At 29.6% G+C, this 13,425-nt stretch overlaps 2 protein-coding genes across 3 annotated transcripts in view; one reads left to right on the forward strand and one right to left on the reverse strand.

Annotated features, from left to right (window-relative positions):
* Nucleotides 1–55: 55 nt before the first annotated feature.
* LOC130449928 (probable RNA helicase armi) lies at nt 56–7,133 on the reverse strand. The gene is made up of 5 exons (XM_056788025.1): nt 4,830–7,133; nt 2,728–2,925; nt 2,273–2,514; nt 1,939–2,187; nt 56–666 (listed from the first exon to the last, which is right to left on the reverse strand). Exons 1-5 carry the CDS (start codon nt 7,030–7,032, stop codon nt 358–360), a joined length of 3,201 nt encoding a protein of 1,066 aa, XP_056644003.1. The 5' UTR covers nt 7,033–7,133; the 3' UTR covers nt 56–357.
* Nucleotides 7,134–7,719: 586 nt separating this feature from the next.
* Nucleotides 7,720–13,425, forward strand: part of LOC130449930 (UDP-N-acetylglucosamine--peptide N-acetylglucosaminyltransferase 110 kDa subunit) — a 29,648-nt gene continuing 23,942 nt past the window's right edge. Inside the window, exons 1-5 of one of the 2 annotated variants that reach the window (XM_056788028.1) lie at nt 7,720–7,872; nt 8,178–8,292; nt 9,590–9,800; nt 10,703–10,886; nt 10,950–11,018. In XM_056788028.1, the coding sequence (XP_056644006.1) occupies nt 8,262–8,292; nt 9,590–9,800; nt 10,703–10,886; nt 10,950–11,018 (495 nt within the window). In that variant the 5' untranslated portion in view covers nt 7,720–7,872; nt 8,178–8,261. Of the gene's footprint in view, nt 7,873–8,134; nt 8,293–9,589; nt 9,801–10,702; nt 10,887–10,949; nt 11,019–13,425 lie in introns of both variants that reach the window. The other variant, XM_056788029.1, reaches the window with a different exon arrangement.

Below are 13,425 nucleotides of genomic sequence, written 5' to 3' on the forward strand. Positions count from 1 at the left end.
TAAATATTTTTAGTACAGGACCGGATCATATTTTGAATATAAAACTTTTCAATAATTTTATATAAAATAGTTTTATTGATAGAATTATTTTGACAAATCGGTGCATTCATAAATTCATGATAAATCTGGTACTCCTTCAGTAATATACATTTATACAAGGTGTTGCAGAACAATTTCAAAGATTTTCTTATTATTATGAAAAACATAGATAACAGAAAAAGTTAATTACAAATATGGGAATGTTATTGATGTTTGTAAGGATGTTTCGGTAATGAAATTGATGAAAATATAAAATTAGCAGATAATTTTATAAATTTTTTTTTTATTTTTTTCGCTTAATAGTAAATATACAATGTTTTATCTCTTATTATAAAAATCACAGCCTCTATAACATTCGTTAGCAAAGCAGTGGTTCACGATAAAATTCCAATATGGATTATTTTTCAAAATATTGGGTTTACCGATAATAATGAGGAGACATTTAGCTCTTGATATGGCTACGTTCAATCTTTGGGGTGTGATGAATCCTATATCGTGAACATTTTCTGATGAACGTACAATTGATATAATAACAATGTCGAATTCTTGCCCTTGTATTTCTTCGACGGTAGCAATTTTGGGCAGTTCGAATTCTGCTTCCGTCAACAGATTTCGAATTTCTTTCACCTAATTGAAGAAAACTTTCATAAAATGCAATTTTATGCCCGTTTTTGGGTAATTCGGAAAGAGATAATGAATTGTATTCAATTTCGATGAAAATTTCGGGAAACTAAATATTTAATGTAAATGAAAATTATCATGATTTTTTCAAATTATCAATATTAAAGTACTTCTAGACGATTTTTTTTGGCATTAATCTAAACAGATTGGCGAAAAAGATTTGGAAAATACACAATCAATTCCAAAATGATTGTGAATCAAAAAGAAAATTTTTAGTTCAATAAAAAAAAGGGTCTGGGATTTAATAAAGTGTAAAAAATTGTTTAGGAAGATTTTAATCAAATAAAAAAATTAATGGAACGGAGAAAAAGTGTTAAAAAGTATCTAGAAGGCATAAAATTAGATAAAATCGGTGTCTGAGATGGAATAAAGTGTAAAATAGTGAGTAGGAAGGTTTTGATTGAATCAAATAGTGTCTGGAGCAGTAAAAAGTGTCTAGGAAGCTTTTGATTAAATCAAAAAAGTGTTTGGGGTGGAAAAAAGTGTAAAATAGGGCTTGTAAAGGTGTTAAATAAATAAAAAAAGTGTCTAGAATGAATTAAAGTGTGAAAGGGAGCCTAAAAGATTTTCAATCAACATAAAAAAAGTGCCTGGCATGTAGTAAAGTGTAAATATGTGTCTGGGAAAACTTTAATTAAAAAAAACACGTGTTTGGGATGGAATAAAACATAAAAGAGTGACTAAGAAGGTGTTAAATAAATAAAAACAAGTGTCTACAATGGAATAAAGTGTAAAAAAGTATCTAAGAAGATTCTAATTGAATAAAAAAAGTCTGAGATGTAGCAACGTGTAACAAAGTGTCTATGAAACTTAAAATATAAATAAAAATGATGCTTGAGACAAAATAGAGAATAAAAAAAGTCTCTGCAGACTTTGATTGGATAAAAAAGTATCTGAGATGTATTAAAGTGTAAAAAAATGTCCAGGAAAGTTTTAAATAAATAAAAATATGTCTGGAATTGGGTAAACTGTAAAAAGTTATCTAGAATTACTTTAATTAGAATATAAAATTCCAAGTTGGGATAAGCTGTATAATAGTGTTTAGAAATATTTTAATTAAACAGTAAAAAACCGTCTAGAAATACTTTAATCTAAAAAACAGAACTGTTTGGAACGGAATAAAGTATATAAAAATGTCAAGTTCGATCTCAATTGAATAAAAAAAGTATATAAGATAAAAAAAATTGAGATAATAAAGATTTTGATGTATTCCAATACCTGTTTGATATACGGGGTAATAATTCCTATACTGCTCGATTTAATACCAAGACGATATAATTCGTTGATATAATAAAACACTTGAACTGCTTCGTGAGGATTAAACCACGACGGCGAATCTTCAGATTGGTAATTCTCACCGTTTACACCATGAAAAACAATTTGAGGAATCGTGTTTTTACTATTTTTAGGTAAAATTTCTTGTATTGATTGTAATAATTTCGCTTCGTAGCTATTTTTATCATCAATCTAAGATGGACGGAAAATATACGATAATATACGTAAAGTCGAAAATATATAAATAAAAGATAATGAATTTTTGTAAAAAAATTACCATTGGAACAAGTTCCTTGTAATAGAATAGCTCATTGTACATGTATAGGATCTCCGGAAGGGATCTGTAGTTGTACAATAATTTCGTAACAAGTCTCGGATCAAATCCGAACGTTTCTGGAAAACCGTTAAGATCTCGTGCATAAGGAAATTTGTTAATTAACCTAACTATATACGATACACATAAACCATACAAACGAGATTCTTTACAAAGAACTACTGGCTCTAACTGCTTGGGGTCACCTAAAAATGTTGCCAAAATTATCTTCATTACCTTTGACCCCAATATAAACACATGTACACACAATTAAAATTAGTGTAAATTTAATAATTTTTGGAATAAATGATCTAATAATGGTAAATATTCAATTCAAATACGTTTCATAGTATAAAAACGTGTGAATTGACTCTAAAAGAGGTACAGAAATTAGTAAAAAGTAAAATGATAATACTTACCCGCTAAAATAACCTGGCCATTACTTTTATCTAAGAATGACATAGGAATCATTATGTCTGGTTCACTAGTTTGTGCAGCTTCGTCTATAACAATATGCGAAAAGTGTCCCCGTGGAAATTTCATATGAAAAAACTGTCCACATGCACTACACGTACAAACAGTTACCCTGTGTCTACCAAGAGATGCTTGGTCACATTCTAAAACATTTTGATGTCCCTAATTTATTGAATATTTCACACTAAAGGAATTTATTAATTTAAAATTGGGGATTTTTAAAAAAAATATTAATGAATAATATCATTTTCTTATTCTAGTTACCAAATTGGGTATTGGGAATAAATATTTTGGAAATTTACAATAGAAAACAAAAAACATTAAGTTGATTGTCAAATTTCGCAGTATATAAGTTAATAATTGAAAATATATGTTGATAACGTCAATTTTTAACAGTTTTTTTTTTAAATTTTCTAACAAAAGAGACTTAACATCAAAATAATTTATCACAAAAAACATGAAAAGGTCTAAGAAGTGAGAAGTTGAAGTTAATGAAAATTGTAAACAATAACTTCAGCTAAGAAATGTAAATAAAACGATATATTTTAATTACACGATTCACGCACATTCCGATTTTTTTGCTTTTTAGTCTAAATAATTCGAAAATACTTCATAAAAACACAAAACCGTCCACAATTTCAATACACACACCGAAACTATTTTACAATAAACACCATATTGAATCACGTGATTTCAGGCGACTAATCCGAACACTCCTAGATCCATCGATTTTTCGATAAAAATCTACTGATTCCTTCAAATCATGTGATTGATCTCCAAAAGAACAAAAAAAGAATAGGAGTAGAGGCTATGTATCGACGAAAATCACGTGTCACTAGTTGGCGCTGAATTTGGCTTCTATAGCGGTAAACAATACAATTTGTAAGGGTATTTGATGCTGTTTAGTTTTTGTTATGTGTTTTCAGTGATTTTTGTAAGATTTTCTCTATTTTTGTAATTTCTGTTATTTCCTAAACGTGTTTGTGTGGTTAGAACAAAAAGTTTTGTTTAAGAATCGGTATTAAAATGACGAAATTTAAAGTAACCTTTTTTAACATAATGAAATATATTGGAGTCAGAAGCGTACCACTAAAAGGTGAAGGGGTTTTTTAAAGCGGGACATATAGTATTATGTGGTCTAGAAGAAACAAATTCAAAAACTATTAAAAGTTTGTGTCTACAGACACAGCCCTCTGAATTATGTAGGTAAATATTGGAAATGCATTTGTTCATGTAAGTACGCGAGAATGATACTTAAATATCTACACGAAAATATAAAAGAAGTGCAAAAGAATTTAATTGGCCGGTAGAGGAGGATTTTAACAAAGAGAACATTTGTGGTTGTTTTTATCTCAGAAAAACATCTTAAACATATGTATTATTTTATTACTTTGACTAAAATTTCAAATAACACTTTATATTGTTTATAAAAGAATAAAATTAGTTCGTATTTTGGCGTTGTTGTTCACCTCTATTGAAGTTTGAAAGAAAATTGAAAGATGTCGCCCACTTCGTAATTTTCGCGAATAGATTTTGACATTTGGTATCGTATAAGTAGAATAAAGAATGTAATGAAAATAAGCAAATTAAAAAAAAAACTGTAATAAATCAACTGTCACTGGTTCTGAAGCATGCGCAGTATAGATAAATTATCTTGAACGAGAGAGAAAATGCACCGTAACCTAGCGACGATTTTCCCATACTAACTGTCCATATAGGAGTATTACATATATGGCTGCTACGCATGTGTGGTCACATGACTTGGATAACTGTTTTTATTGGTTAGATACTTAGAAAACGTCACAATTATGCACGTTAATAAACGGAAATGATTTTTTTATTTTTTATTCAAACAAAATGGCCGACTTGTCAAAATTACGTGTTCTAGAATGATCTATTGAATCGTTGTAATGTATATATACTAGTTGTAACTTGAAAAATATACGACGAATGGAAAATATAGTTCTCCACCTACACACCAATTCAATATTTTCCCGTTTTTCAACCCTTAACCTTAATATATTTTATAAAAGATTTAAAAACTTACCAAAACGAATTCCGTTTGATTCATAACTATTTAACGTAGTATCTTCTTTCGCTAATGAAGAAGTAGCACAATAAGGTATTAATTTAAACGGAATATTGTTGTTTGTAGCGTAATTATACGAAATAACTCTAACTAAATCTCCTGGTTTCAATACACCTGAATCTATTAATTTCAAGGCTAAATAATCGGCGGCGCTATTAGACGGCGCGGCAACGAGTATCCTAGATGACGGAATTAACCTCAAAATTTGTAAAATAGTTTCTATTACTGTGACTGTTTTCCCAGTACCCGGAGGGCCGTATATAATATAAGGTAGAGGTCTAGCTATGCCCCATAAAATATTAACAATAGCATTTTTCTGATACGTATTTAAATCTTTATTGTACCATTCTAATACGGGTTTTTCTCGTTTACATTCGGATTTACTATAAAAAAAATCGACTTGTTTTTCTTTTTCGACTATTTTATTGGGAAATAGTATTTCCTTCCCGAGATTATGTACGGCTAAATCGACTGCGTGATGCCATTTACGGTAAGCACTTCTCGATGGTACCACCTTAATAGAATAATCTTCTCCTTTGTAACTATCGTGAAACATTTGATTGAATTTTAAATATATATGTTTGCTTCCTATTTTATGTATATAACCTTCGTAATCCATATTATTTCTACTAATTGTATCGTTCGCTATTATTTTATCTCCTATAATAAGGGATGGTCGTCGTTCTGATAAATTATCAATTTCTAACATTAAATATTCGCAGTTTTTTATAAAATTCGCCCTGTTCATATCGTATCTTCTTATTTGCATTAAATTGAATATTTCTTCCAAATATAACAGAGTATGGAACTTATCTGCGTATCTTACATATGAAAGTTCTCGAATTAGGCAAGGTTTGCATTCAGTTATCTCGTTTAAAGGAGTATTTAATAATTTTTTAGGTATCGAATAAGCTGGGATAGAAACTTTGAAACGATTGATATATTTCACAGCCCCTTTTATTATTTCATTGTGCGATTCTTCATGTGGTTTTAACACGTTATATTCGTATAGAATCTTTTTATTACTGTGATCTATTGATACTGTTATGTTACAATATTTAATTAGTGTAAAATTACCAAAATCTAGTGTGTAGTATTCTTTAACATCCCCTACATTTTTAGCATTGCATTCACAAATTATATTATACTGACTCTCAGGTAATAATTCGATATTTTTATTACCGTTTAAAATTCTACACTGTCCTGTTTTATCAATAAAATCAACGGAAATTAACATTAAAGTATTATTAGTACTATTCAAAATGTTAATTTCGAAAATTTTTCTTTCCCACAATTTTTCAAAACGTATATCAACATCCGATACTCTTAAACCTGGATAAGAATCTTTACAATTAGGTATATACTTAAATGGTTCATACAATTCATGATTATTAGTTAAACGTTCCGGTAAAATTTTAGTTGCTCTCCAATGGCATCCTTGTTGTTCACTTTCTATAACTTTAACTGCTACTTTATCCCCTACAATAGGTTCATAACCTGAACAAAGGGATGATTTATCGAAATATATCCTATTATTAACAGTTCCTGTTCCTTGAGATCCCCTCCAACACGTTATTTTTCCAATTTCAATTAAAAATCGAAGCGGAGATACTTTATTTATTTCTATTATATTTCCGGATAAATCAAGAACTTTTTCATTTACTATACATTTTACGTCCAATTCTAACCAATCGCCTGGTATTGGTGAGAATTCTAATGGTGTGGTATCTAAATTTAGAGTAATATTGTTCGTAAGATTTAATTTCCTACCTTCACGTACTAAAACTTGACAGACAATGATTCTATTAGTCCATACCGAATCCGATTCAGCTTCTATTAGATCCCATTCATCAATTGTTTCTACATTGGAAACATGAAACACGTTATCCGAAGAAAACAAGTTAAATTTCACTTTTGTTCCTATAAAAAAGTTCGTCTTTGTTTTTGTGAATTTGTAAGTATCATCTATTATATATTGATCATCCTCTATATCGGTAATTGTTCCTATTTTACTAGAAACAAAGTTTTTTGGAATATTGAGAGATAATTCTTTTTCTATTTTATTTGTATCTACATGATGTAAAATTTCACAAGCATTTTCCAAACTCAATTCTTGTTCGTATTGATTATAACCGAGTAATACTGAGATATAGTTACCCATTAAAAAGGAAATTTTCTTAGTAAACAAACACTACTCTCGTATTTTTTACTGAAAGTAAAAATTCAAAATAAATTGGTTATGACACCGAGATTGGTATTACTGTCTAAAGCTTCCAATACACTACTCGCGAAATTGGTCGAAGATAGGCGAATACGATCGCGCAAGAGACTTTTGGAAACTATTTTTATGGGTCAAAACAATCACTGATTGCGGATCCTAACCCAGAACGAGATTTCAGAGCTTTATGGAAACTGTAATCCTGTGATCAGTTGATTGCGGATCCTAGCCCAGAACATTCTTCGGAAACGATTTACGTTCAAATTTCAACGGGAATTTCAAATTTATAACATGATCTGATTTTGCACGAAATTATAATACCAATTTAAGGGGAATAAATATTATTTGAAGCTCAAAAAACCATAGATAAATGAAACAACCCATTAGGTGATCTACCTTAGCCTAAGTTATAGTTTCCGAAATGTCCTTACGATTAAGTCGATCAGTTTCCGAACAAGAATAAACGTGATCAGAGTTAGTTTCCTAACATTCAGATTATAATTAGATTAACTCGAGAAACTTCGTTAAAGAAGTGTAACACATAGCACCTTTGAAAGAGTAAAATGAACGAACAACACTAGTGTAGAAACTTAGCACGTTTCTATCAAATGATCCAAAGTGACAGTTAATATATTCTGTGATACTTCGTTCACCCTTCGATTTTCTACTGGTGGTGATCAACTGGCGTGAAGTAATATTGAGTGAAGTTAATTATTGTAGTAATGTGAATTTAAACTACTTCTATTAAAAATATCATAAGAATAAATAATCTACGTATTCTATGTAAGTTATAATACAATTAAAAGTAAACATTTTGTATTGTTTTATATTTCTTGACGTTTAATTATATTATATATAATGTCGGAAAACAGCCATTTTAAATATTTCTGTCATGGAAACTTCCAAACCAATTACAAAATGTTCATTTAATTTTCATCGTAATTATTTATTACAGTGAAAGTTATATTCAATTGAAACGATAGTTTGACGGTAACGATTCAATTGAAGCCCATATTATTTTGATATTTCTCATTTAATTTTTCAGAATAAATAAAAATTGAAAGTGATCTTATCTTTCTGAAATGCAGGGCCAGCGGATTGTAGTGCATACTAATAATCAAATAAATTCTTCTAACAAGGGATTCTCATTTGGAAGCCCGCTAATATTGAAAATGAATGATTCTATTGCTATGTCTTCAGTTGGTGAGTACATATTTTTAATTTTTGCATGTATAAAAATTTTAATTTATCAATTTGTTATAATAAACACATATGGAGGTAAAATTTATTTGTAGTTAATATTGATTGAAGATTTATTCAAGGGAAAAATTAGTTTGAATCATAAATCATTAAATTTAAACTACAATTTTGGGTAAATGTTTGGAAACTCGGAAAATTGATATTTTCAATATTGTTTTTGGTTATTCGAAGGTCTAGGTCGTTTTAGAACAACTTAAGATCCTTCTAGGTCGCTTGAAATGGTTTTGTAGTATTATATATTGTTTTGAAACACTTCACATCATGCTATGGAATATGTTGATCATTTTAGGGACTTATAGATATTTATAAATAGTTTTATGAACTGTATACATCTATTTATGCCCTATTAGAACATTTTCGCGTTAATCTAGATACTTTTGGAACATATAAGAACCTTCCCATCTTTTAGGTCGCCTGAGTTTGTTTTGTATCAAGCTAGATGGTTTTATAAACACTTCACATCATTCTGGATCGTTTTGGAATATATTAGATCATTCTAAAACATTTTAGAGACCTAATTTATCAATCTGGAAAATTCTAGATTGTTCTAGAACATTCTAGATACTTCTAAATTGTTTCATGAACTGTGTATGTCGATTTTTGTCGTTCTAAAACATTTTTGTGTGAACCTAGGTCGTTTCAGAACATTTTAGAATATTCTGTATCATTTTGTATTATTCTAGATCATTTTAGAGACCTAATTTATCAATCTGGAATATTCTAGATTTTTCTAGATTATCTCAGACCATTCTGGAGCATTTTAGAATATTTTGTATCATTCTAGAGTGTTTTAGAGACATAATTTCTCCATCTGGAACAAATAAAAAATTCAAAAACCAAAAATTCCATTATATGTCTCAGAAATTTGTACTGAATGTTTTTTTTTGTCAAGAATGTCTTCTTTTCAGAAAGTTTATACAAAAACTAACAGAAACAATTGAATATAATTTCTTACAAATTATTAAAAATATTGAAAAAGTTAAAATTTTTTCTTTTTTTCATTTTCTCCAAATTGATAGAAAATGTTCATTTTTTGACTCACTTAAGACAAAAATGATACTTAAATATAAAAACTAAAATTTCAACAAATCTTTGGTGGATAAAAATAATTGTGAAATTTATTCCAAAGAAGGTACTAAGAATGATAATCCTAACTTAACCTAAAAACCTTTAAAATTCAATATTTCAAAGTTGGTATTTTTTATTTGCCGAAATACAAGATTTGTGTTTTACATTGAAGGATTATTAGAACTTGCTCATCGTGAATATCAAGCTGGAGATTATGATAACGCCGAAAGACATTGTATGCAATTATGGAGACAAGATCAAACAAATACGGGCGTTCTTTTATTGTTATCAAGTATACATTTTCAATGTAGGAGATTAGATAAATCTGCTCAATTCAGTACATTGGCAATTAAACAAAATCCTCTATTGGCTGAAGCTTATAGGTAAGTAAATTGTTTATTCCTAAATATTCTATAACATGTTTTACCATATTTTATCTATTGATTACCATTTTTGTTGTTCGGTAGATTATTTCCAATAATCAGTTCTAATGTTACCATTATTTTACACTACACTCAACTAATAAATATGATGGTATTTGTTTTCTTTTTTTCACCCCTTCTCAATTTTATCATTACTAATAATAACATGATGTGTCCAAAGCTGATTATTTTGATTGTAAATTATCCCTGACGTTTAGATTGACATTGAAACATTTTTTTTTTCAGATTAAATAAAAATAACAAAATTTGAAATAATTTTTTCTTTCTTGACATTCATGATATGCCGTTTACGGTTCTGTTATTATGTATATTTGAATTTTCTAACTAGTGCCTTCAGTTTTATTTGCCTGTACATTTATCTTCGTCCGTCATCTTGCTGAACAGCTTCAAACCATACCGAACACTTTTTTTACACTACCACTATACCAACACTCACAATAACACCAAGTTTACCTGCACTCTCTGAAGATGATAACTAGGTTATCGAAACGGGTGTTGGACGGTGTTATTGTGAGTGGTAGGGTAAAAAGAGTGTTCACTATGGTTTTTGTTGGACTGTATGATTGACGACATCCTCGCACAGCTCTAAATGCAAAGATCTTCATCTTCTATTTCAAATAGGCCTCATTTCTTCAGCACTATGGCCTTCAGCCTGTAAAAAATAGTAGCACAACGCCGACTGACGCCTGACTGTCAACAATTGGGGAGTTTGTAGTGCGAGAGTGATTGGGGGTTGAAAAAAAATCTTGTATTTTGATTTTATTGTTGTATTAACATTTTTTTTTTATCTTTGTAAATATAATGTGATAATTAAATAAAAACATATGATGGTGCTGTTTCAGTAATCTTGGGAATGTATATAAGGAAAGGGGTCAATTACCCGAAGCCCTAGAAAATTATCGGCACGCCGTTAGACTGAAACCAGATTTCATTGACGGTTATATTAATTTGGCTGCAGCTTTAGTAGCTGCGGGTGATATGGAACAAGCGGTACAGGCCTACATAACAGCTTTACAATACAAACCAGTTAGTATTATTCAAATTTAACGATTCGATTGCACAAAACGGAGAAAAAAATTTTCTTTGCAGGATCTCTACTGTGTTCGTAGCGATTTGGGAAATCTTCTAAAAGCTCTAGGTCGTTTAGACGAGGCTAAAGTGAGTATTGAAATTCCTCGAAATTACAAATATACATTCGATCGAAATATTCATTTATCGGTAAAATTTGATAGCAGTCCACTTTTGAAAATTTATCACGTTTGATTGAAAATATTTGGCTCATTATTTTGTACAATGCGTTTCGCGTAGTTTTTTGAGAGCGTAAATTATGCAATTGCAAACGTAAGAGAATTCAATAACGAATAACAAAATAATTTTGAATTTTTTTTATATCGCAAAATGTTGGTATGAGAAAATTTAACGCTAATGTACTTAATTTGTTTTTAAAAATATTGTTTCGTCCGTTTTTTAACCCTCTTCAGTCCCCTGATGACTTCAATTTTCACGATACGTTCTACTGTGTACTAAATTTATTCAAAATTATTGTTTTGTCCGTTTTTTAACCCTCTTCAGTTCACTGATGACTTCCATTTTTGAGGTACGTTCTTCTTTGTACTAAATTTGTTCAAAAAATATTGTTTCGTCCGTTTTTTAACCCTCTTCAGTCCCCTGATGACTTCAATTTTCACGATACGTTCTACTGTGTACTAAATTTATTCAAAATTATTGTTTTGTCCGTTTTTTAACCCTCTTCAGTTCACTGATGACTTCCATTTTTGAGATACGTTCTTCTTTGTACTAAATTTGTTCAAAAAATATTGTTTCGTCCGTTTTTTAACCCTCTTCAGTCCCCTGATGACTTCAATTTTCACGATACGTTCTACTGTGTACTAAATTTATTCAAAATTATTGTTTTGTCCGTTTTTTAACCCTCTTCAGTTCACTGATGACTTCCATTTTTGAGATACGTTCTTCTTTGTACTAAATTTGTTCAAAAAATATTGTTTCGTCCGTTTTTTAACCCTCTTCAGTCCCCTGATGACTTCAATTTTCACGATACGTTCTACTGTGTACTAAATTTATTCAAAATTATTGTTTTGTCCGTTTTTTAACCCTCTTCAGTTCACTGATGACTTCCATTTTTGAGGTACGTTCTTCTTTGTACTAAATTTGTTCAAAAAATATTGTTTCGTCCGTTTTTTAACCCTCTTCAGTCCCCTGATGACTTCAATTTTCACGATACGTTCTACTGTGTACTAAATTTATTCAAAATTATTGTTTTGTCCGTTTTTTAACCCTCTTCAGTTCACTGATGACTTCCATTTTTGAGATACGTTCTTCTTTGTACTAAATTTGTTCAAAAAATATTGTTTCGTCCGTTTTTTAACCCTCTTCAGTCCCCTGATGACTTCAATTTTCACGATACGTTCTACTGTGTACTAAATTTATTCAAAATTATTGTTTTGTCCGTTTTTTAACCCTCTTCAGTTCACTGATGACTTCCATTTTTGAGATACGTTCTTCTTTGTACTAAATTTGTTCAAAAAATATTGTTTCGTCCGTTTTTTAACCCTCTTCAGTCCCCTGATGACTTCAATTTTCACGATACGTTCTACTGTGTACTAAATTTATTCAAAATTATTGTTTTGTCCGTTTTTTAACCCTCTTCAGTTCACTGATGACTTCCATTTTTGAGATACGTTCTTCTTTGTACTAAATTTGTTCAAAAAATATTGTTTTGTCCGTTTTTTAACCCTCTTCAGTTCCCTGATAACTTTCATTCTCATATGTTATTGTGTATACTAAATTTGTTTCTAAAAACATTGTTTTTCACTGTTATTGTCTTCATTGGACTAATAATTCATTCCGAGAGTTTTTTTACTGAAATTTTTGTTTATTTGACTGCTAAATTGTAGGATTTAACAAGAAATTCGAACTTAATTCTTTCATCTAGTAGAGTATCTAAACTGAACCATATAGATGTGAATAAAGATTATATTGTGGTTAAGCCCCCATTTATTACACCATATAGATGTGATTTTGATAAGAATTAGAATAATTACAATATATAGTTTAGTATAGAGTATTTGTTTTACATTTTCGTTATATTCTTCTTGAAGGCTCGTTTTTTATTGTCTGAATTCCTACTTTAAGCTGTTGTAGGTCGTTTTTAGTTACTAGGACTGTGCCCCCATGTTAAAATCTTTCCGTTATCCTTTCGTTTAAATTCTATATCAACTTTTAACGGTTTAAATATTTATTTCTAAATTTATTAGTTGTAAATGTGTCACATAACCTTGAATTCTCTTATGTAACCCAAATGTGCGCAGTAATTTTCAAATTGGTTCGAGATAACTATTTTTTTTAAACATAAAAAAAGTGTCTTGGTGGCGTTGAGTTGTTATGTTTGAATTAGTTGGATAAAGGTGAGACTTGTTGATTGGCAGTTATCGGAAAAGAAATTTTTTTTGATCGGATTTGATATTTTGATGAATTTGTTAATTGATATTTTCGTTATTGGTCCGTTTAATTTTGTTAATCAATGTAGTTTCACTTTTGATTTTTT

Source organism: Diorhabda sublineata, chromosome 10 (assembly GCF_026230105.1).
Source record: "Diorhabda sublineata isolate icDioSubl1.1 chromosome 10, icDioSubl1.1, whole genome shotgun sequence".
NCBI classification, from domain to species: domain Eukaryota; kingdom Metazoa; phylum Arthropoda; class Insecta; order Coleoptera; family Chrysomelidae; genus Diorhabda; species Diorhabda sublineata.